The sequence below is a fragment of the Pseudoliparis swirei genome, chromosome 5 (assembly GCF_029220125.1).
Source record: "Pseudoliparis swirei isolate HS2019 ecotype Mariana Trench chromosome 5, NWPU_hadal_v1, whole genome shotgun sequence".
NCBI lineage: Eukaryota > Metazoa > Chordata > Actinopteri > Perciformes > Liparidae > Pseudoliparis > Pseudoliparis swirei.
In genome coordinates this window covers 23690339-23715306 of record NC_079392.1, presented here as the reverse complement: position 1 = coordinate 23715306, position 24968 = coordinate 23690339, and the positions used below count along the sequence as shown (strand labels likewise).

General features: G+C 43.7%; 3 protein-coding genes and 1 pseudogene across 4 annotated transcripts; 3 read left to right on the top strand and 1 right to left on the bottom strand.

Annotated features, from left to right (window-relative positions):
* The first annotated feature begins 647 nt into the window (after positions 1–647).
* LOC130194172 (spindlin-1-like) lies at positions 648–2370 on the top strand. The gene is made up of 4 exons (XM_056415063.1): positions 648–816; positions 1526–1567; positions 1696–1943; positions 2057–2370. Exons 2-4 carry the CDS (start codon positions 1548–1550, stop codon positions 2311–2313), a joined length of 525 nt encoding a protein of 174 aa, XP_056271038.1. The 5' UTR covers positions 648–816; positions 1526–1547; the 3' UTR covers positions 2314–2370.
* A 1184-nt stretch (positions 2371–3554) lies between these two features.
* On the top strand, positions 3555–8624 carry LOC130194174 (spindlin-1-like; annotated as a pseudogene).
* Positions 8625–8709: 85 nt separating this feature from the next.
* On the bottom strand, positions 8710–11315 carry micos13 (mitochondrial contact site and cristae organizing system subunit 13). Its single transcript, XM_056415064.1, has 4 exons — positions 11165–11315; positions 10711–10867; positions 9462–9519; positions 8710–9203 (listed from the first exon to the last, which is right to left on the bottom strand). The coding sequence occupies exons 1-4, from the start codon at positions 11191–11193 to the stop codon at positions 9106–9108; spliced, it is 342 nt and encodes a 113-aa protein (XP_056271039.1). The 5' UTR covers positions 11194–11315; the 3' UTR covers positions 8710–9105.
* A 1588-nt stretch (positions 11316–12903) lies between these two features.
* hsd11b1la (hydroxysteroid (11-beta) dehydrogenase 1-like a) lies at positions 12904–18671 on the top strand. Of its 2 annotated transcripts, XM_056415059.1 has the most exons (6): positions 12904–13118; positions 14302–14432; positions 15028–15231; positions 15339–15432; positions 18007–18172; positions 18246–18524. In XM_056415059.1, the coding sequence occupies exons 1-6, from the start codon at positions 13034–13036 to the stop codon at positions 18427–18429; spliced, it is 864 nt and encodes a 287-aa protein (XP_056271034.1). In that variant the 5' UTR covers positions 12904–13033; the 3' UTR covers positions 18430–18524. The 2 variants fall into 2 exon arrangements, with proteins under 2 accessions (XP_056271034.1, XP_056271033.1); XM_056415058.1 differs by having other exon boundaries at positions 18007–18671.
* Positions 18672–24968: the final 6297 nt, after the last annotated feature.

Here is a 24968-nt window from a genome sequence, read left to right as displayed (position 1 = left end):
CTAACTTACTTTCACACATTTCAATATCTTCAGTTAACCATTCTGAATAATTAATGAAAGTGTGAAATAGTTATTTAATTACATGTTGATTAACTGTGTTGCATCAAACAATACAACGATGAAGTGAGAAGGTGATTCTTGCTGTGTACATGAATATTAAACTTCCCGTCGTCACCACTGTCGCTAACATATCCAGGTTTAATTCTTTATTCTTTATATTGACAAATTAATATTCTTCTAACGTTACCCTGCTATGTGTTTGCATCGTTAAAATATCCCCGTTTAATTCTTTATTCTTTATATTGATTAATTAATATTCTTCTAAGGTCAATACGAATATGTATCACTGGCTTTTATTTTGACTTCATTTTAAGCATTTCCGTTCTGTTGTTTTTGGTTTCAGACAGCAGAAACGAAATACGGAGGTGGTATTCCGTTTTTCCGTTTTTGGTTTTCAAACGGAAAACGAAAAAACCACGTGATTTCCGTATTCCGTATTTGGAATGAAACGAAAAAACAAACTAACAAAACGTACACGGACCTGTCTGCATCACCTGCGTAACTTCGGTAGTTAAAAAGTCCCACGATTTTTTCCCACCCCCAAATAAAACTCAATCTCCCAGCGTGCACCGCGCGCTCGTTCGCGTCCGTCAGCGCGGTCGCCGTGACCGAGGGCTCGCCGGGAACTAGAGTCTCGTCTCCGCATCTCCCCATTTTCCACAGGTTTCGCGAGATTTACGCAGGCGGGTTTTGGCGTGTGGCAGCGTTTCTCTGCCGAGGCGAACTGAACAATACTGACATGACATCTGCGTAAAGGTAACGAAGACGTCGTCCGAGGCTGTGAACGCCCAGTTGTTGCTGGTGTTATGTTACCTGTCGGCGGAGGGGGGGGGGGACACAGACCGAAGAGCGCGTGTAGCTCCAGCTAGCCGCCTCCACTTCTCGTACAGTAACATCTGCATTGAGGTGGAAGCTAGGACACACAGAGTGGCATTGATAACCCACAGTGAGAGGTGTAGGTGTGTTGGGTTTAGTCCAGCACAGGTGCTATGACTGCATGCCTCAACGCGCAGCTTATCGGGCTGGCCCCTCTTCATATGTGATACATGTTGCTAATGTATAAGTTGTATCCACTGGAATGCACCCGGCTACCGTCACATACTATACATTCATCAGTGAAATGGCTGACGTGTTCTCTGGAAGTTGTGTCAGCCATATATTTTTTAATTTTTTATTTCTGGCGTAAAAAAATAAATAATAATTTTCATTGAGGCCATATGACAACAACAAAAACGAGACTGTGCACGTTACACACTAGTGACCTCCATGGCTGTGTAGTTACAGTCAATAACCAGGAAGTTGTTCCATCGGGCTGATCTATTGGCTGTCGGAGGTGTCAGTCTCGGGTCTCTGCAGAGAGGCCAGCCTCCCAGCAGAATGCTGTGTGAAGTTTGGCAGCTGTGCTTCTCACTCACACAATAACTGAACCTTGCCCTGTCTCTCTCTCTCTCTCTCTCGTAACCAGGAGCCTTTGACTCTCTGGAGGCATGTCCAAGAAAAGGGGCAGGTATGTGGAAAGAAAGCTACCGCGCGCGCGTGGCATCACGCGATGAACGACAACTATAATGTCGCACGCGCGTGTCATAACGAAACAACGCGTATATGATTTAGCTTTATTCACATTTGCGTTCCCAGAAAGCGGAGTAGCGGCGAGCTGAGCGACACGTTGGCCCCGGACCCCAACAGCATTCTGGGAGTCCGCATTCAGCACAACTGGCGCGAGAAGGGGAACCAGAGCAAGTGGAAGGGAACGGTGCTGGACCGGCTCAGCGTCAACCCGTCGCTCTTCATGGTGAAGTACGACGGCTTCGACTGCGTCTACGGCATCGAGCTGTTCAAGGACGAGCGGGTGTCGGGCCTGCACGTGCTGTCGGAGAAAGTCGGTGAGTTTGCCGAGCCGCTCTTTTTAATCCGCCGCGACGCTAACGAATAAATAGCCCCGTTGCTCACGTCCACGTTGCGTATTTGCATCCTTTTTGCGCCCGTGTGTCCGCAGTGAACAACAAGATTAAGATACCTCCCGGGGCGGAGGAGCTGGTGGGCAAAGCCGTGGAGCATCTGTTCGAAAAGGAGGATGGCGAGAAGAACGAGTGGCGAGGAATGGTCCTCTCCAGAGCGCCGATCATGACCAACTGGTATTATATCACTTATGAAAAGGACCCCGTACTATATATGTACCAGCTGTGGGACGACTACGCTGACGGAGACCTCCGGATTCTGCCTGAAGCAGGTACTTGTGATGTGTGTGTGTGACAAAGAGGGATTGATGGCTCATAAAGAGTTATTGAATACTTTTGCCCCGAAGCATCAAAGATGACATTAAGATTTGCGATGTGACATTTGAAAAATTGTTTATTTTTTTCCGCTTCGGAGACACGTTAAATCTTCTCTGACATGGACAGCTGAGCAAGCACTGAGTGGAGTCCGTCTCGTGAGCAGCATGCACATTTATAATTAATCTTTAATTATAGTGTCATTTATAACGTGGTATACTTGTGTGGCTTCCTTCCTAAAGCCCATGAAACCATAGAAATAGAAGTCAGTTAGATAAATGCTCAACAATATTTTAGCTTGTGTGTGTGTGTGTGTGTATGTATGGTGCGTGTATTAATACACTAAGCTGCAAAAACTCAAATAAAACCCCAAAGTAAATAAACAAGTAACACGTTAAAAAAACTACTTCGGCTCTTCCTCCTGCGGCTGCGCGCCTTGAGAGACAATGACGTCATCAGCGAGTGCCAATTTATTCCTGTACTACCGTATTCCTCGGTTATAACAAACTGCAGCCTAACGGAATCCGCACTGCTCTTACCTTTTTTTCATATAAAGATATTTTGCTTATCCTTGTTGTCTCCTCCAATATGTATTGATCAATATATTGGCTCAGGTGATAGTGGTGCATTGAGGTTATGTGCTTTCAGCACATTATGTTTTCTTTAAAAGATTTTATTTGGGACAAAGTATGAATATCTTGCTGTAAAACATATTTGCACATACTTACTAACCCTTAATGCTCTGCCCACGTGCATGTATGACACCCTCGATAGTGACATGCATTCAGATACGATGTGAAGAGCACCTTTTGAAACTACCTGCAGGTTTGAGTCATGCACATATAGAGTGTGTGCATCCTCGCGTTTAAGGTTGCAAATAGATCCAAAATACTTCACATAATTGTATTAAAGATATGTCATTTTCTCTGCCGCAGTGGTGTGTGAAGAGGACGAAATGTGTCGCGAGCTCTGTTCTGATTTTCTGAAAATGAAGATGCAGAAAAAGAAAAGAGTGAACTTGGAAACATAATCAGAAGAACGTTTAATTTATTGCTAATGTTGCTTCAACGCAGATGTTGCGCCGTCTGCCCCTTTAAGTCAAATTCAAGGAAACTCTGCCGTCACAGAAAGAAGAAAAAAATCCCGGCCTCACTTCGCCTGTCGCGCGCTCGGCGGTCGCGTTGTGGACGCTTTGCATGTCACTCACACCGCAATTACGCTATTTCCGAAAACACTCGAACGCAGCATGCGGCGCTGTCTGCATCACCTGCGTAACTTCGGTAGTTAAAAAGTCCCACGATTTTTTCCCACCCCCAAATAAAACTCAATCTCCCAGCGTGCACCGCGCGCTCGTTCGCGTCCGTCAGCGCGGTCGCCGTGACCGAGGGCTCGCCGGGAACTAGAGTCTCGTCTCCGCATCTCCCCATTTTCCACAGGTTTCGCGAGATTTACGCAGGCGGGTTTTGGCGTGTGGCAGCGTTTCTCTGCCGAGGCGAACTGAACAATACTGACATGACATCTGCGTAAAGGTAACGAAGACGTCGTCCGAGGCTGTGAACGCCCAGTTGTTGCCGGTGTTGTGTTACCTGTCGGCGGAGGAGGGGGGGGGGAACACAGACCGAAGAGCGCGTGTAGCTCCAGCTAGCCGCCTCCACTTCTCGTACAGTAACATCTGCATTGAGGTGGAAGCTAGGACACACAGAGTGGCATTGATAACCCACAGTGAGAGGTGTAGGTGTGTTGGGTTTAGTCCAGCACAGGTGCTATGACTGCATGCCTCAACGCGCAGCTTATCGGGCTGGCCCCTCTTCATATGTGATACATGTTGCTAATGTATAAGTTGTATCCACTGGAATGCACCCGGCTACCGTCACATACTATACATTCATCAGTGAAATGGCTGACGTGTTCTCTGGAAGTTGTGTCAGCCATAAAAAAATTGTTTTTATTTCTGGCGTAAAAAAATTACTAACAATTTTCATTGAGGCCATATGACAAACAAAAAAACGAGACTGTGCACGTTACACATTAGTGACCTCCATGGCTGTGTAGTTACAGTCAATAACCAGGAAGTTGTTCCATCGGGCTGATCTATTGGCTGTCGGAGGTGTCAGTCTCGGGTCTCTGCAGAGAGGCCAGCCTCCCAGCAGAATGCTGTGTGAAGTTTGGCAGCTGTGCTTCTCACTCACACAATAACTGAACCTTGCCCTGTCTCTCTCTCTCTCTCTCTCTCTCTCGTAACCAGGAGCCTTTGACTCTCTGGAGGCATGTCCAAGAAAAGGGGCAGGTATGTGGAAAGAAAGCTACCGCGCGCGCGTGGCATCACGCGATGAACGACAACTATAATGTCGCACACGCGTGTCATAACGAAACAACGCGTATATGATTTAGCTTTATTCACATTTGCGTTCCCAGAAAGCGGAGTAGCGGCGAGCTGAGCGACACGTTGGCCCCGGACCCCAACAGCATTCTGGGAGTCCGCATTCAGCACAACTGGCGCGAGAAGGGGAACCAGAGCAAGTGGAAGGGAACGGTGCTGGACCGGCTCAGCGTCAACCCGTCGCTCTTCATGGTGAAGTACGACGGCTTCGACTGCGCATCGAGCTGTTCAAGGGCGGCGGTGTCGGGCCTGCACGCTGTGTCGGAGAAAGTCGGTGAGTTTGCCGAGCCGCTCTTTTTAATCCGCCGCGACGCTAACGAATAAATAGCCCCGTTGCTCACGTCCACGTTGCGTATTTGCATCCTTTTTGCGCCCGTGTGTCCGCAGTGAACAACAAGATTAAACAAGAAACTCCGGGCGGAGGAGGTGGGCAAAGCCGTGGAGCATCTGTTCAAAAGGAGGATGGCGAGAAGAACGAGTGGCGAGGAATGGTCCTCCAGAGCGCCGATCATGACCAACTGGTATTATATCACTTATGAAAAGGACCCCGTACTATATATGTACCAGCTGTGGGACGACTACGCTGACGGAGACCTCCGGATTCTGCCTGAAGCAGGTACTTGTGATGTGTGTGTGTGACAAAGAGGGATTGATGGCTCATAAAGAGTTATTGAATACTTTTGCCCCGAAGCATCAAAGATGACATTAAGATTTGCGATGTGACATTTGAAAAATTGTTTATTTTTTTCCGCTTCGGAGACACGTTAAATCTTCTCTGACATGGACACCATGTGAGTCCTCCAGCAGTCATGGAGCATCACCACTACGCCAAAGGGTTTGAATCCTAGAAGCAAACTACATATTTTAAAAGCGAGCACAGATACTCTTGATGTCACACTGTCAAGAGTTTAAGTCTCACAAAAAGTGAGGGCTCGGCGTTAAAGCAAAGGCGTTGTTTTCTAGGAGGTATTTGATATTTATGGTCGAGATGTTTAAGGATGAAAGTCGAGACTGTATTCAGTGTTTTCACCAAACCGCTTTTTCTGGAGCTGCTCCAGAGGTAATGTTTATGTTTAAACATCCACAAACTGCTGCATCTAATTTGAGGATGTTCTATTGACTTTGGCGCACGTCCTCAGGGACACTTAATCAAGTTGGAATTCAGATAGTGGGACTTCTTAGGGTAACGTCAGGATAATGAAGCATGATGCAAGATACCGAGGCATGTACAAACTTGTGTTGTCATTTCAGCCTGTTGAAGCTTTGTGTCTGTCATCATTTTTAGTTGGCAGATTACAAGCTTGACTAACACATGAGGAAAAATAAATATATATATATTATATATATATATACATTTTAATATATATAAATAAATACATTTATTTATATATGTTAAAATATATATATTTAAATAAATGTATTTATTTATATATATTAAAATGTGTATATATATAAATATATATATATACACACACATCTATATATATATATAAACATTTATATATATGTATATATTTAAATACATGTATTTATATATATGTATAAATACATTTATTTTTAAATACATTTATTTAGATAAATCAAAATATATATTAGATATTTATATATCTCTATATATAGATATTTAAATGTATTTTAATATATATATAGATAGATACACAGGATTATTACTTTTCTGGAAAGTCTTGATAATTATAGAGTGTTTTTTTTATGACTAGGTCTGTAAATGTTTTGACGTAATGGTGATATTGAGGAAAAAAACAGAGAGAGGAAACACATTTCGCAATAGAGTAATGATCAGATGGATCATTTTAAAGAACGACGCATAACCTTTTGCTTTCAATACTTTTTCGTCCATGTTTTGCGCGGAAACCGAACCGGACAGCATTATAATTGTAAACCCACTTTTTTCAGATACGAGTCACACGCGAGAACATTTCAATCTCACTCTTGTCTTCCGTGTGACCGTGTGACGTTTCACTCCTCAGAAAACAAACACCTGTTACCCGCCGACAGGAAGCCGGGAGAAGAGACGGAGAGCCTGGTGGGGAAACAGGTGGAGTATGTTACCGACAAGGGCGTGAAGAGAACGGGCCTGGTCATCTACCAGGTGCCGGCCAAGCCCTCCGTCTACTACATCAAATATGACGATGACTTTCATATCCATGTCTATGACCTGGTGAAAACCACCTAGAGATGGTAGACACTCTCCAGCCTCCCTCCATCTGCTTCTGTTCCACCCGCCGTTCCGATCCGTTTTTTTTTCCCCTCAACAACAACAACGACACAAAAAAATAAACAACCCCGTTCGGGGTTGAATAGTTACGACGCTTTATTGTTCAGAAGAAAAGTGCAATCTGTTTTCCATATGCACAGCAGAACTGTAGCACCGCTATGCTTGGCTATATTTCGAGGGGATCGGATCGTTTTATTGTCGCTGTTCTCCTTTATACCGTCACGTCTGGACAGTCCCGAGATTGCACTGGCCGACAGCTGTGGAGTGCAGTTGTGACTGCACTTGTATCGCTGTCCTTGAGATACTCTGATTTGTCCCTTTTAAGTATTATCTTAATTAAAGTATGACTCGAAAAGCTGCTCAAAACCATTTTTTTCTTTTATGCCTTTTTTTTCTTTGAATCATCCAACGAGCCAGTAAGCCTGATAGACACGTGATGTTTGGGATGGATACCTCCCCACTGAGGCGTTTATTGAATTAAACAGGCTGATAGATTTGTGTATTGTATTTATCTAACCGTATCGCATTTATGGAATGAATGAAAAGATTGCAAAAAAAAAAAAAAACCTAATATTTACAAAAAGCTATTTAGATAATAAATGACGCTCCAATGTAGAAATGTACTCCCGCGCCACATTTAGCATCGCCTCCGGTCCTCTGCACCGGTGATGAAGACGCAAGTTTGCGAAATTCTCATTTAAATTTGATCCCACACATATCATAAAAGTGCCTTCCGGCTTGTCACTTTTGCAATATTGTACATAGCGCGTATCTCCCGCGCGTGAAGGCTGCTGTGTTTGGTTTCCGCTCAGAAGCGGTCGACGCTGACAGCTCGAGGAAAGTTTCGCGAACCATGTACTTTATTTCAGTGCCGTGTTTTTGCTCTTCATGCCGTATGAAAATGTACTTTAAATATTACACACATCTTCATTGGTTGTATACACGCTCACTGTTGATCTTGTGGGGAGCACTTTATTGTATAAAGTTTACATGTTTAGGTTATGGTACCCTATATATATAGTTTCCCCCCCTTAAGAGCAAACATTTTCACGCATGAAGAAAAAAGGAAAAAAAAAAAATACTGTTGCAATACATTTAGATGACAGTATTTAATATGTACAACTTGTGTAAAATGCATTGTAATGTTGCCTGTTGTGATTACGCTCATTTATATGAATATCTCATTAAAACCACCAGCTTTTAGTGAAAGGGTCATTTATTTACATAAATTATAGACTTAATATTTACCCGGTGTAATCAACTGACGAGCCAGTTTGTTGAGACTAAGTAGCTCTGGTTCTAGCCGTAATAAACTTTGTCTTTGCAAACACGAGCGCTGGTTTTCTCGCCCAGTGCGTTCCTCGGTGAACCAGTCGGTCAGTAGGTATCACGTTACTGTATAATCAAGTGAAATCTTTATTTTGACAGTGGAGAAGTGACCTGTGGCAGAATCGGTTCGGTTTGTTAAACCCACATTTAAAACAAACAAATAAAAGGGGTTGACACTAGTGGTGCCGTGTGGTTCCTTCCGTGTTGTGTAGAGCGGGGTTACAGACGGCCGCACACGAGTCGTCGTCGCGTTCAAATCACTTCCTGTTCCGAAGTTGTCGCGGCATCAACGGGCAATTTGTGTCATTGTTATTCTGCCATGAGTAATAAAGAGTTTTGCACATTTGCCTGGTGTTGTTCTTTCGACACGCTGCCTCGATTTAACCTTGTTTCCACTTTAGCCTTAAAGAAATCAAACTTCAAAACCGGGCGTGTTTTAAAGTCGGATGTATTATTCAGTCACACGTGATAAACTGCATATAAATATACACAACAGGCACTCGCTTCACGGGTGGTTTGAGATCAAAGGGAGTCAAATACTGTTTTTTAGACATGACTGAGCAAAATTAAATGTGGTTGTATACACAAAATTAAAGAACTTTTTCTTCAAAATAAATTTAGCTTCCGTGCATTATGTACAACACAATCAATATCACTTATGTAACCCCAGGCGCCTTTCAAGAGACAACCTTTTGTCCAACTCTTCTTTCATGTTGGGGTGTTTTTCTTCTTTCTTGGGGAGGGACAACAACTTTTGAAGAATGTCATTTCTGAAGTGCAAAACTCAAACAGATTGGTAAATGTCAGGTGGTCCTGAGCGCTGCTGTTCACTTGGTGAGGTCCTTCAGGTACTGCAAACCCCGATTTGTGTATTTAGTTGCGTTTGTCGGAGCCTCCGAAAGAGATGAAATTGACTGCCGCACCCCTGGAAAGAAATTACAAATAAATCAATAGTTTGGAGGCATGGAAAACACATTTCAGGTTTTAACCAATTCTAAGTCGTGTTCGTGACGCTAACATTGACTACGGTCTCGACGAAATGCCAACAAGACCACCGCATCGGACAAGTAAAGTGCATGACCACAATTTTAAACGGGCACAAAATAAGAACTTGACATCAAATGAGTGACCTTTCTTATTTTCTAAAAAAGGGAAAGAAACCAGCTTTTCATTCAGTTCTTACCAGAGTTCCACGCCTGAACCGGGGAGAATTCAACTTTAGGTATGGTTGGAAGCTGGGTCTGAGGAGAGGAGGAGAACCCTTTAGTTTGAAACAGTGCAGTGCTTTATATCTATTTATATATATAGCATTATATGCAATACAGAGAGATATTGAAGGGAAATGTGAATATATAATTTTGTCTGATTACTTCTTCACTCGCTAAACTATAATAGTATGCTAATCCCTACCAACGGCAATGATGATGGAGGGCAGCCAGTTACTCCAGAATTAGATTAAATTAGATTCGATATTCCTTTATTCATCCCACCCAGAACCAATGCACTTAAGAAAACAGTAATGTACAGAGCCATTGCATACTGGCATGTGCTCCCCTCATATGTGACTAACAAGAAATACATGTGATTTCAAAAGGAAACTTAATGCAGCAATAATCAGAAAGGAAATTATAGTAGATTAGGTTATTATCATAGGTATTTAGGTATTATTATTTTACTTTTAATGTAAATGTTTTCAAAGTCCAAGTGTTTTTGTGATAATTGATCATGCTGTATTGCATTTTATGTATTTGTATTGTAATATTTTTTTGCCTGGACCCCAGGAAGAATAGTCTCCACTACGGTGTAGACTAATGGGGATCCTTAATAAACAAACAAACAGTGGGGAAAACACGGGGAATAGAAAAATAGGGGCACAGGGGGAAATAGAAAAATACCCCGTGTTTTGTAGAAAGAATATAACATCACTTGGGTTACACAAAGACATCCTCTGTTTATTGGCATTTTGGGATCGACGCAACAGGGCAAAATTATGATTTTTTTATAGTCAAAAGTAAAACACTATTTTAGTGAAAAGTGTGTTCTTTATTCAGGGTTCTTACACATTTTGACCAATGGATTTCCATGACTTTAAACCAAATTTCCACGACCAAACTGACATCTCGGTATGAACAAGAACAATTTAGAAAATGTTGTGCGTTTTTGAGCGTCTTTCTTTAAAAAAAAACCATATGAATGACTTCAAACTCGGCGTAAATGAACATGTGGATATAACAACATTTCCATGACTTTTCCAAAACTTTGATGATTTCAGTTTTTTCCATGACTTCTCCAGGCCTGGAAATGACCATTTTTAAAATTCCATGACTTTTCCAGGTTTTCCATGACCGTACGAACCCAGTTTCTAACGCCCCGTCCTGGATCATAACTCTAGCAGTGCTCTTGTATCTGCGTTACTCTTGTATCTGCGTTACCTCCAGGCCGAAGTACTTCATCCACTCCTCTACGGCGGGGGGGATGGCGGCCTGGGCCTTCTGCAGGGCGGCGGAGCCCTGCTCGCTGCTGCCCAGCAGCCCGGAGTCCCAGGCGACGTACACAGCTCCTCCTCCAACGGTCACCTTGGTGGCCAGTCTGCGGGGGAACAGAGAGAAAAGATGCGTTCAGGCTCCGGCGACAGATAGCTAGTGACGTTAGCCACTTGTAAAACATTGACTCACATTACAGTAAGAGCACGAATAAGCTTGGTTTGAAATGGGCAGAATACAATGTATAAGCTACGTCGTTGTGAAGTAAGATAGTTATCGCGACAAGTATGTAACACTTTGTTAGAAGATGACAGGAACGAGAGGGATCGTTAGCCCGCATGCTAACAGTGCAGCTACAGCAATGGCTTCAGGGGGAATTTACGGGTGGAATTAAAATACTAACTTCACAACGGGCAAAATCTTCGCAGCCATGGTGCACAACGGGGTGATTTGTCTTTGACAGTCACGTTGCTGTTATTCCAGGAGACGCCGAGGAAACGCTCGCGTGAAGGCTGGACTGAAGGGCAACTGTGCGCGCACAGGTTGTGTTAATAAAGTTGTCCTTTTCAAACGCGAACGCGAAAGTTATTTTAGATCCGCAGATTCGCCCTTTTTGTGTTTCCCTCTATTCTTTGGATTAAAATCAGAATTCTAACAATCTACGTCCGACAAAATTATTTATTGATTTTTTAAATAACAATTTTAATTCACTATTTCTGTCTGAGAAGCAGATCAGCCACATCAACAAGGAATATGGATTTGAGTTGAGAACTTGTGTTTTCAGGAATATTTTGGTTTCGGGAGGAAGGCTGCCAAAAGCATCGAGGAGGGCTAAAATCATTTATATGAGGATTCTTCGAATGCATACAGGTTAATAGCCCGTACATGGCATATTTGTAAGATTATAGGTTAATGAAGGAATTACATATTTAGGGAGGATTACCAAAGAAAGTGTGTTTAAGAGAGGAAAGGCGATTATACGAGCTGCAGACACACCGAGTTCCTGTTTCCTTACGCGAAATAACGTGACATCGTATCGTTGCTTTCTTCTTGTCTTTATTTGATGTAAACAAAGATACATTAACTATATACACGCAATACATAAACTCTATCCTGTATACTTTCATATATCTTACGGTAGAACAACTTTGTTTCCTGGTGCCTAATGCAGCTCTTTATCATTCACCTGCTGCTGTCATGACGTCATTTACAGACTTCGTCCTTGTGGCTCTTACACACTATAATACGTAATACGTATGGCTCTATTGTGCATGTATGTTTTTGATTGTTTCCCCTCATTATTCTGTTGTAATCTCTGCTCAAACTCTGGCACAATAATTACCTCCCAGGTTAATAAAGTTGATATCTTATCTTATCTTATCTTAAAGTTAATTGGTAAGGTCTGGAGGAGGAACTAGGATTTAGACAACACTTTTCAAGTAGCCTAAGGTTTGAAAATCATTTGTAGTGGAAAGTGGGACACAAGGTCCAGTACTCTGTTCAATTACGTTTTTGTTTTGTTTTACATAAATATACTTTACATAAATGTACCTTCAAATTTGCTAACATCTTTTACCCTTGTGGTAAATTTGACCCCAGCAAATTATTAGAATTAATATGGTTTCCCAAGTTTAAGTGTCAGGTAATTTATTTATGTTTATTGACCAATAAATAGCCCTTAAAATAAAAAAAATGTGTGTCAAATGTTGATATTTCTTATATGTTTTACACAGTGAAAAAAGCCATAAAATATGAAGCAACACAAATGATGTCAATCATTTATTTAGAGTGATTCAACATTAAATAGGGTCAAATTGACCCCAACGGTATTTTACGAGCTGGGTTGAGGTCGAACATTTAGCATATTTGAGAATACAAGTTCTGCAGAGAAAAACAATGCAGTAGTTTCCAACATGAAATGTTTACATTAATACAATAACGGAAGTGAAGAAACGCAACTATACACAAATAGACTCGTTTATTAAAACGTGTATTAAAATGACACCTGATTACAAGACAGCATTCCGATTGGTGTATACAAGCAGTGCCCGGCCACACCCATGTCGAAAGTATAGCTATGTGCACATTCAAGTTCAATACAGCTGCCATACAGCCCCCCCCCCCCTTCCCTTCACCCACACACGCCAAGAGAAACGCACGGTGCAGATACATATGTGCAGTTAGTGTAATCGTATTCTCCGCGCGAGGCAGCTGTGGAAGATGGAATTTGTGCTTCAAAAAAAAAATACTACTCGACCAACAAGTTTACACAATGGGAACGTTCACGAAAATCCTTCTAAGCGCTGCGTGCGTCGCGTTCCTGGCTGTCAAGTGGAATGCGCCCCGTTTCGATCCAGGTAAGAGATACAACGTAGACTTATATAAATAAATATATATATATATTATATATATATAAAGTTCAACCCCACCGATAAGGTTAACATGACTTAGTTTAAAGGTTTGCTGTACAAAGAAAAAGAAGAAATGCACTGGATGCAGCTGTTACGCGTTAAAGTCCATATATTAAAATGTATTATTTTTAAATAGGAAGTATTTAAATGACTTACAAGCTCGATATTCAAATGACTTCCTGTTTCTCAACTGCTGACCTCCAAAAAAAAGTCGTACATGCTTTGATTTATTCCCGAGCATGGTTTTGTTTTGTTTTCTCTTTTTTTCTTTGAACTCAACGCCAGTAATTGGTGATAATCCGACACGCGTTCCGCTTGTGACCGAGCATTCCTCTGCGCTGCGAGGAGGCAGTGTACGGTCCAGTGTCCGCGGGTCATAAAATGACATCAATGGCGGCCGTGTGCCTTCAACAGTTGCGACACGGAGTCGAACTTCCACGGCTGATAATCCAACGCCATGAAGACACTTTCAATTAGGATTCGTCTAGATGTATAGACGTTTATGGCGTGATTACATAACAGGGCGGGTGAGTGAGATCAGTGCATTATCCTGGAGGTTAAAGGAAACTCTCCCTTTTCTTCTTCTCCTTCATTTCCCTCGTCTTCTTGTTGTTGTTGTTCTTCTTTCTTCTCCTCCTCCGCTTCTTCTTCTTCATGTTCTTTGTGTTCTTCTTCGTCGTCTTCTTCTTCTTCTTCTTCCATAAATGGACCTGGAATACAACCATACACCACTTGCTGCAGACTCTTGAATCTTCTCGTTCTAACCATGGAGGTAGAACGAGGGCGGCCGGCTTTTCAGATCTGATGTCGGATAACAAGGCAAATCACCTTCAAATCTTTCATTATTTGAAATCACCACATAGTTTTATATGGAGGGTGACTGGGGGTCAGAGGTCAGCCGGTCCCCCGCTCTAGTTGACGTGACCTTGAGCAAGACACTTAACCCTGAAGTGCTCCTTGTAGCCGTGTCTACGGTGTGTGAATGTAGCTAAATTACATTTAATGTCATATATCTGAAAAACACATTGGCTGTGCCACTCAAATTTAAATGTTTATTCATTTCAATCCACGTAATTGTGCTTACAGCGTCTTTTTTTTTTTTTTTGTGTGCGTTTTATTTTTCCTTCAGAGTCTCTCCGAGGTGCGAGGGTCTTGGTGACCGGGGCCAGTGCGGGCATCGGTGAACAGATAGCCTATCACTACGCAAAATTCGGGGCCCAGATCGTCATTACAGCCCGGAGGGAGAAAGTGTTACAGAAGGTCAGTGTGAAGAAAAGAACTCGCCGCATCAGCCAATGAGAGCTGCTCGTTGTGTTCTCATCGTGAGACCCAGTCTGGACCCACAGCATCGTGCTGCGTCTCTGTTATTAACACGCCATCTTCTTTTATTTCCCTCATATTCTTCTCTGCAACTGCACCGGATCCCTTCTACGGGGTCAGATCAGTCTCAATAACTGCAAAGAGACACACAAATGCGCCCAGAACAATTCACAAATGTATTTGATTTACAAATACATTCCACACATAAATAAACGTGAATTTATATCAATGTAAAAGAAAAACCACAAATATAAATTTCTGCATTTCTATGTGGATTTTTGTATGCATTTGTTTGTCTATCGCACTGCACTTGTCATTTAAAAAAAAAAAAACATAGACCTATCTGTAGCCAATCAGATGTCGCCCTGATTTTCAACCAATCATGAGCCTCATTCGCTTCATTCGTGCGTGGCTTATCTAGTTTATTTGTAAATCCTTCTGCGTGCATTCGTAAATCAAATATATTTGTGAATTGTTCTGTGCGCATTTGTGAATCTTTCTGTTTCTATTTACAATTTTTCCTCGCCGTGTGCAGGTGGTGGAGAAATGCCTGAGTCTGGGCGCCCAGAAGGCTCTCTACGTCGCGGCAGACATGGCCAGCGAGACGGAGCCCGACAGAGCGTTGGACTTTGCCGTGGAGAACCTCGGCGGGTTGGACTACCTGGTGCTCAACCACATCGGCCCGAGCCCCTTCAGCATGTGGGAAGGAGACGTGGAGCACACCCGGTGGCTGATGAAGGTATAGCACGGCCTTTCTGGCGGTCTGTCGGCAACATAAAAAGCGAATGGCCGAATGCGCTGATCCTCGTGTTTGTGTGTGTGTGTGTGTGTGTGTGCTTTCCAAAGGTCAACTTCTTCAGCTACGCTCAGATGGCTTGGAGAGCGTTGGCTTCCCTCGAGCAGAGTAACGGAGCGCTGGTGATCGTTTCATCGCTGCTGGGTACGTCTGCCACGTCGTATTGACACACGGTGATGAAAGCAAACTGCGAAACATCTACCTATGCAGTATAATGTGCAATATACAATGTAGAGTCTTCGTACTATTTGCAGAGGCCCTAACATTTTTAGCCACTAGGGGGCGAACGGGGAGACATGTTCTGGACGCGTGTTCTGCCACAAACAAATTAATTGTCTATATGCCGTTTAATGGTACTGTGCCACCCTGTGTTTTCAATGTCCCAATTCACCCTCAAAGATATAAGAAAGTATAGGAAACTACATTTTGGCCCGTATTTTGGCCCATATTTATATAATGGAGCCAATGATGCTATAATTAAATTAATAAACAACAGCAAGAAAAACCCCTATGGGTTAGAAGTTGCTTCTGTCCAGCGTGCTCGTCTTAGTTCGCACCAGTCCCTGTCATGTCTGGACCCTCTTGACGCATTGGTTTCCTTTTTACCTCTGGGTCACCGGCAGCAATGTTGGAATCTTTTATGGAAATCCTGTTAACAGTAGCAGCGGGGGAGCCCCTCCCACAAAGCTCACCACCGCATCTTTGAAGAGGTCCATTAATAACCCGGCCCGATAGGGTCTTAATGGCGTACGCTCCGTTTCCATGGCTGTTGATTACTCTCCAAGGCTCCGGCATTCTGGAGGCGTTGGTACCTTTTCAACAACTCGACGGCCACTTTGCCAAATCCTCTTCTTTGATGAGGTTATCAGTGCGTGCACGCATCCTCTTCTGGGTATAGGCCTCTGGCAAATCAGGGAACCTTTTCCCGGTGAGACTTGACATCTTCAAATCCGTCAACATGGAGCTGGAAACGGTTGCTCCTGAGCCCATGGCTCTTAAATGGATTTGGGTTTTCCGTCCATACAGATTAAGCATCAAAATGTCGCTGTGCTGCCTGGATCTAGAAAAGCATATGCCTGTATGACTTAATCTCCCTTATTGGATTTCACCTGTATTGGTGTATCGATGGGTAGAACCCCACTGTTACCGGCCCCTGTATGACCACATGCATGTAGAGAGACATGAGCGCCGCTCAATGATGGTTCCTTTGGGTGGCTTGAGTCCGTGTTGACCTCTTCCCCTCCCTGGTGGATGTGAAGAACACTGGGACGGTTCAGGCTGCACACCTCGCAGGTCAAGCGCCGATCGTCGGCCTCGCCCATGTGCCCAGTGCCAAGGCGGCCACAACAGGTTCCATTCAGCTTGACCCTCCGATTACTAAACCTCCAGAAAACTATTGGAATTGATATTGTTTCCCAAGTTTAAGTGTCAGGTACTTTAGATGTGTTTGTTGACTACCTAAATAACCCTTTAAATAATAAAAAATACCCCCCCTCCCCTCCCCGATACGTCCAGAATACATGTTCACGACTATGGCAAAATATGCAGATCAGCATTAAAATCTCACTGATTGATCTAATATTGTAAAGAGATATCTTTTTGGTGTTTTAATGGATTTATACTCTTTATTAGTACTTTAAAAAAAAATCTATTACATTTTAAATGAAAAACTATTTCTGTTATCAAGAATAGAAACATGGATTATGTTCTGGGTCAATTTGACCCCAGGAAAAAGAAAAAAAACACAATTTTCGAAATTTAGAGGGATGTTATTTGTAAAACAGAACATCAACATCAGTCAGGAACACATAACAGGTATTTATTTCCCCAAGAAAGTTAATCCTATCCCTGTGTGTCATCTCTTCCAATCCTGGACACATCCCCAGTGAGTGACCTCCAGAGCAACACAAACAACAATCTGGTTTTCTTTCCTGTTTCGCGCTTTAGCCTTCGCTCTTCGGTTTCAGCGGTCACAGAAGTTGCAACGCTACTTCCTTTGAATCTTGGCTCTGGGTCTGATTTGATCCTGTCGATATGTGTGCTCACTGTATGAAGTTGTGTCTTCTGAATGTCACCAAAGATTGGGTGTGACACTATTTTGACTGAATATGACCAGGTCAATGAACTGTGCCCTGCGTTTGAGGGTTTCCGGACTCTACAAAAGCTTTGGAATCACTGCTCTCATATTCGCTGGCATATCCAGGTCTTTCGCGTACTGCATGTCCTCCATTGCATGACAACACTCACGCAAAAAGAGGGCGTGGCTTGTCGAGATTTGACGTCCTCAGGCTTTTAACGAGAGGCCGGCAGAGATCTCTCCCGCTAACTTTATGTTGGGGGTAGTAGATTAGATGCTTGTTGTTGGATAAGCAAAGTTGTATGCAGTTGTGTTTTCTGAATGTCACCAAAGATTGGGTCAGATGCTATTTTGACTTCATGCTGGATGAACATGACGATATCGATGAACTGCGCCCTGCGTTGCAGGGTTTCCAGTGTCTCACATGCAGAGACTAGATTTTTCTCTTGGACTGTACAGAAGCTTCAGAATCCGCGCTTCCTTAGATGAGCTGCTCAGTATAACCACAACACATGTCAATGAAATACAGACGAACCCAACAAAAAAAATCTTGATTTCTATTCATGCACTGGATTAAACCTGCGAATGTCACGAATTTATATGTTTTATAGCCGCCTCTAATAGCCATTGGTGCTCCACAGGTAAAATGCCCAGTCCCTTCGCGGTGCCGTATACCTCGACGAAATTTGCCCTGAACGGTTTCTTCGGGGCTCTTCACCACGAGCTGGTTATGAAGAAAAGCAACGTGTCCATCTCCATATGCACGCTGGGGCTCATTGATACCGACGCGGCGATGGATAAAGTCAGGTCAGTCAAGTCCCGATGCTTATTCGGCAAGCACGTCACCACGTTACGGCGGTGCTTTTCTGTATCCTTGCAGGGACTTCACCAACGTACCGGCGTACCCCGCCGCCGCCGCCGCCCTGAACATCATCATCACGGGGGCCACGAGGCAGCCGGAGCTCTTCTACCCTTGGTTCATCCACATTGTGACTCTGAGCAAAGACTGGTTCCCTTTCATCACCGACTACGTCATCCAGAACTCCTACAGCTACACCCCGTGAACAGAAAACTGAATTCTGCATTTGCTATGGTCGACTGGTGGAGAGAAAACACCCAAAACACTATATAAGTTGCATCTGTGGCGTTGACCAATACCCTCAGATAAAGCCTGTTATAAATGTAAACACTTTTTTTTTATTGTAAGTAATCAACAGTGTCATTGTTGATATCTACTGGCTTTTTAATTTTTTTTTTACCTCGTTCACCTCGTGTCTTTTTAAAATGTATGGAATTTTGTATTGCATATCCTTAAGGGACTATTTCCTTAACAAGTGTTTTTGTTTCTCATACTTGGAGCCATAGATTACATTACATTATTACATTACATGATCTCCTCTTCAGTAGCACTCGCACATACCAAACGTTCCTATTGTGATCCTGTCTATGGCTTTAAGGTGTTTGCAGTGAGGGGTTTTTCATATGTCATTCATCAATGGATTTATACAACGTTATATTCCTGAAAAGATGGAGAACAAAGGTGCATCCAATCTCTGTATCACTAGAATACAATTTATTCTAATATGTCAACAAAATGAAACAATATGTTTTGCACCTGGCTTCAGCCAATGATATAGATGCAAATATACAAATGTATGCACATTAGAACATATGAGATAATGTTTGATTTGCAAACTCAAACATATACAGAGGAAAACCTTATGTGAGTAATCAACTGGGTAGGTTTCATGGAGATGCATATATATTTGTTCTTTTTTTTGTCCTATTCACCTGGGCTGTGAGGTCCAAAAGGACAACCGTTGAAAATTAAAAAGGAGATAATAATAAATTTAAAAAAATTCAGACAAAATCATTCATTTATACAGACCTAAAAGAATCAAACACACCAGTTGAGAAAATAACATGTCAGGATCAAACAGTACTTAAACTGTCCACATGAGGGCAGTAGTGCCCAAAGTATTAGAGTCTCGTTACTTTTGTTTTTCTCCAGTGGGAAAAAAAAGAAGAAGAAAATCCTCAATTGCAGACTATCATGCATTTGATGGTGTTGTGGTAAATTGGTTTGAAATAATTATTCATCTTTGTCCCGGTATCCACAGATTGAATCATCTCATTTTTAAAAATTGTAATCTTTTTTTTTTACAACCTCCATCACCATATCAATCCTCATCTTTTAATCCCTTTCCCTGTCTTCGCTGTTCTCTCCACACCCCTCCACCTCCATTCTTCTCTCTCTCTCTCACTTAGTTCCCTCTTTCCCAAAGTTTGGCCACAGTGGGCGTCGCAGACTTCCTACCAAGCGGGACTTTCCCTTTGTGTCTTTTGTTCATCATCCCCCCAAAAGCACCGCAGGCTTCCTGTGAATCTGTTGGCTCGATCCATCCTGGTGGTCTTTGCTTCATTGTAATACACCCCAGAGGTTGTACCCTGCTGATAAAGTGGGGTTTTTCAACTGTATGCCCAGAGTGAGTTGTCATTGTGGAACCCAAAATGGCTCGGGAGGGAGAAAAAAAAGATTATAGTGCAATTTGAAGAGTTGAGGAAACAAAACAAAGTGCACTTTCTCACTGGATGCCTATATATATATATATGCCGCTCCCAGAGCAAGTGGCTTCACATCTTGAATCTGAAAGTTTGCTCTCTTCTTGCTTTGGGGTCTTTCTCCTGATATGACTGACAGGGGGGGGTGGGGGGCATCGGAATACGTGTTCTCTTTATCCTTATTTTGACGCTCTCCATGAGATGAGGAGAGGATTGTGGAGGTGGTATGATCTCCCTTCACTGAATCTCCTCTTGTCTCCTCCTGCCCCCCCCCCCCCCCCCCCCCCGGGAGGAGAGCCAGCGTGTCCTGGGAGAACACAGCCAGAGACACCTGCAACAGATTAGTGCTCCTAATGGCAGGTAATAAATCCTCCCACCATCCTCCATCTCCACCGAGCTGGACTCTCATAGGCCGAGGAGCATCCGCCCACAACACACACACACACACACACACACACACACAGCACGAGGCCCTGAGACCACGGTGGGTCCTGTGGCTGTGTTTGTTTTGGTGTTTCTCCGTGACGATCAACTTCCTGCAGTGAAACTACAACTCGTGCATTCTCTATTCTACGGTGCGGCGTCGTGGAGGTTCTCCGCTTGGCTCCAAGTCAAGATCAAACATTCTCACCGCGGCGGCAGAGAGCCGAAAAGGCCGGAGACACCGGCCGAAAAGGTCCGAGACCAAGCCCAAAAAGGCTGGAGACCAAGCCCAAAAAGGCCGGAGACAAAGCCCAAAAAGGTCAGAGACCAAGCCCAAAAAGGCCGGAGACAACGGCCGAAAAGGTCCGAGACCAAGCCCGAAAAGGTCCGAGACCAAGCCCAAAAAGGTCCGAGACCAAGCCCAAAAAGGCCGGAGACAACGGCCGAAAAGGTCCGAGACCAAGCCCAAAAAGGTCCGAGACCAAGCCCAAAAAGGCCGGAGACAACGGCCGAAAAGGTCCGAGACCAAGCCCGAAAAGGCCGGAGACAACGGCCGAAAAGGTCCGAGACCAAGCCCGAAAAGGTCGAGACCAAGCCCAAAAAGGCCGGAGACAACGCCGAAAAGGTCGAATCAAGCCAAAAGGTCCAAAAGGTCAGACCAAGCCCGAAAAGGCCCGAGACCACGGCCGAAAAGGTCAGAGACCACGGCCGAGGCCCGGCCTCCTCGCCCACCGCACAGTAAAACCCTGAAAAGGCGGCAGAACGATTGGCCAATTGGACTCTTGCCTACAGGAGTTTTTTGTAATGGTTGAATTCTGCGTTCTAAGGTACACGTGACGCAGAGTATTATTATTCCGTCTCCGCGGTCGACCGATAAGGAAAGACGATCTGTGTGTGCGTGCGCGCGCCGCAGCCGTAAACTCAAACGACATGTAAAATAAGTCCATAACCCTCTTTACGGGCGGCGCGCCGCACGGCCTCGCTTTTATATTTGCACACCGCGTTTTGCTGAGGCGGGCAGAAAGTCCACGTCGCAGACCATAAATAGTCACCTATCCGTGGCAATAGTACAGTGCACCTCGGCCATCAAGCACCAATTTCCAATTTATGATTCTTTCTTGTGCTGCTCCTCTGAGCACAAAGGACACCGCGCCACAAATCTCCGCCACCGCTTCATCCATCAGTTACTTTGAGCAGTAAAGAAAGAGCGGCCTTGATGTACACACACACACACACACACACACAGCTTGTGTGTAGCGTGTGTGTGTGTGTGTGTGTGTGACATTTGTCATGGGAGCAGGTGACCGTCTGATGACAATAAGTGGAAGTGGGAGAGTGAACCATGAGGTGAGGTCGGCACACTGATGTATTATTAGGAGAAAAAAACAGATTAAAGGAGCGATTGGATTTAAGGACGAAAAGAAACTGTACACATAGACATCCCTGCCCCAAAACCTCACATCGGACCAGGAAAAACTCCCAAATAACCCTTCAGGGGGAAAAAAAGGGAAGAAAAGGATGGACAGATGCAATAGATGTAATGTGTACAGATGGACAGATTTAGAGTTAAAATACATTCAATGAATGTGACAGAGTGTATGAATAGTTCATAGTAGGCATATTCCGGGGAGAAAGCAGAGGAGCTTGATAACTAAAAATGGTTTTAATGCCGAATGCATTCATACAATTCTTTTTGGGACATTAGAGAGATAGTGAGAGCAGAGAGTGATGCCACAGGTGTGTCAGTACTGTAGCCGTTAGCTTAGCATGAAGACCAGTAACTTCCCTTGAGCCTTCACTGGTTGTCTGGCCACTGGTCCCGTGCTCAGAATCACCCGGCACAAAGCTGCTCATGAAATGACCAATTTGACGTTCTCATCCAGATAAAAAAACGGTGACTTTCCAGCTTATTTTTGAAGGAAGGAAGGACGGCACCTGTATCGCTCTCTTCTAGACCCAGGACCAGTCGGAGCACTTTTACACTAATTCATGAAGCCTGAAGGAGCAATTTGGGGTGAAGTGTATTTCCCAAGGACACATCGGCCAGGATCAAACCCCCGATCCTCTAATTGAAGGACAACCATACACTATACCACTAAGTCACAAACAACTAGAACGGGCCCTCGGTAGAGCGCATACCTTCGCATATCACAAGATCGGGCATTGAATTATGAACATTTTGACATTAGTTGCATGCCAATTGGATAAAAATTAACCATGCTATGGTAAAAATAATATTTTGACCTTTCCATGACCTTGACCTTTGACCCGATTGATCCCAAAATCTAATCAAATGGTCCCCGGTTAATAACCAATCATCCCACCAAATTTCATGCGATTCGGTTTAAACCTTTTTTTGTTATGCGAATAACACGCATACAAATAAATAAATAAATACACGGCGATCAAAACATAACCTTCCGCATTTTCAATGCCTAGGTAATAAAGATGTAGCTTTCAACCGGTTACTAGACCAGAAAACCACATAAAAAAACCTTTTCTATCAAAATAAGTACACAAATAAACAGTTTAACGTTTAACATTACAGACCTTACAGTCCTAAATGTATGAAATACTTGGAAACTCTAATGGTATGTGTACCTCTGTAAATAAGTCAAAGTTAAAACAGTCAAATTCTTATATTAGTTTCTGTTCATGGCCTGAAGACTCACACATGTACATGAAAGATGTAAATGGAGATAATTGCCCAACATTTATGGGTCATCCACTGTTTAAAGAAGAACGATCAATGTACACAGAATAACTCTGTTTCATTTATTTTTATTTACATTAATTTGTGAGCTTTTGAGGAACTTTCTGGAAGCATATGCTGTTAGCTTAGAGCAGGCTAGCTGTGTCCCCCTGTTCCCATGTGTGCTAAGCTAAGCTAAGTTAATCGACTGCAGTTTCCAGATACTTCTATATAAATGGAATACATAACGAGAGCGGTATCAATATTTTATCATCTAACTCTCGGCAAGATGGCGAAGAAGCCCAATTCCCCAAAATGTCAAACTTTTCCTTTGGGTGCTTTCGCAATATAAAGTAGATGAGGTCAGATATGTGAATGACTTTGACGCCGCAGTGTGCTGTAGCGACAGTCTTTGTAGGCTGCTGACGTTAAAATTGAATAAATATGTCATATATTGTACTTAAAATCTAATTTCCTTCATTCATTTTCTCTTCTGGTTAAAACCAGCCATTGATCTGCGTTGTTATTGTGACCCGGTTCATTTTCACGAGAATGTTAATCTCCCCGAATACCGAGCTTGTGTATGACCGCTGAAAAGTTTTCACAAAACATTGAGCGATGAAAACAAAAGGAGAGAGAGAGAGAGAGGGGGGGGGGTCAAAACCTATGAAAGGGAGCTGAGGTGGCTGAGGTGGCCCTGTGACCCCCCCTGACCTCCGTCCCCCAGGTCCATTCAGAGCGGCACAATGGTTGACACCTGTGTCCTTTCAGGGGCCGGCACTATTATTATTTACATCAGTCGGTGGGAGAGCGAGGGGGGAGACAGAGAGAGAGGCCAGAGGTGCTGTGAAGCACCAGCCTCATGCCAACAGCACTCCCACCCCCTCTCTTACTGTCTGCTAATCTCTTCCTCGATAATTATTTCAGATAACTCAAAACACATCGGCGGAAGGAGAGGACCCACACGGAGGACGGACATCCTGCACCTCGTTGTCTGCGTAGTAAGTTAAAAGAGGGCATCGCATTTGAGTTATGGAGGGGGGGGGGGGGATAACAAATTAATGCACACGGTCGTCAGCCGAAATCCACTTTTGAAATCTATGAAAATAAATAATTTGCAGCCAATTTTCTCTCATTCTTTGGGGTTATTTCAACTTTCTTTGCGAGTGCGCGGCGGTTCAGCGCTATCGCCCGCGAACCCAAACGCGTTTTAGTTTAATGATGTTCGCAGGACGATCCTTTTGTTCTGCTCTTGTCATTTATCTCTCTCTCTCTCTCTCGCTGATCGGGGAGAGTCACGGGGAGCATGGGTGGCAGGCTGGGGGTTACATGAATTCTTCTTTCTTTTTCACTTTTTTTTCACTGTGGGGGGGGTGAAAAAAGCCCAATTAACAAAGGATAAGAAGTGAACCGTAAACACACTCAACAAGGCCCAACAAACCTACAAGAACAATAGCTCTCTCTCTCTCTCAGACCCTTCCACTGACCACTCCTCCCTCCCCCTCTTGCCCACTCACTCTCTCTCTCTCCCACTTCCCTCACAAAAGGAAGGCTCAGGGCTTACAAAGTGCCAATTAACACTGAATGTTTTCCCCTCGCACCTCCCTCTCTGAACTGCTGACAGCTCTGGTGTTTGGGTTAATACCAAAGGCCTGCAAAGAATTATAATTCTCCTCCTTGCCCCCATCCCCCCATCTCTCCCTCTCCTATCCTTTTATTTTGTTTCCAATGGGGTGGTTTTACAGTTCAATGCACAGTCAAAGGGTGATATAAAATGACTTTCCAAAGAATTTCATTTGGGGAGAAGAGGGGCTGTGTTGCATTGAGGAAGCCAGGGGCAGGACCGGGGATGGGGGGGGGGGGCAGTGAGGCAAAGAAAGAGAAAGGGAGACAGTCGTAAATTAGAGACAGTAGAAAGATTTTGTG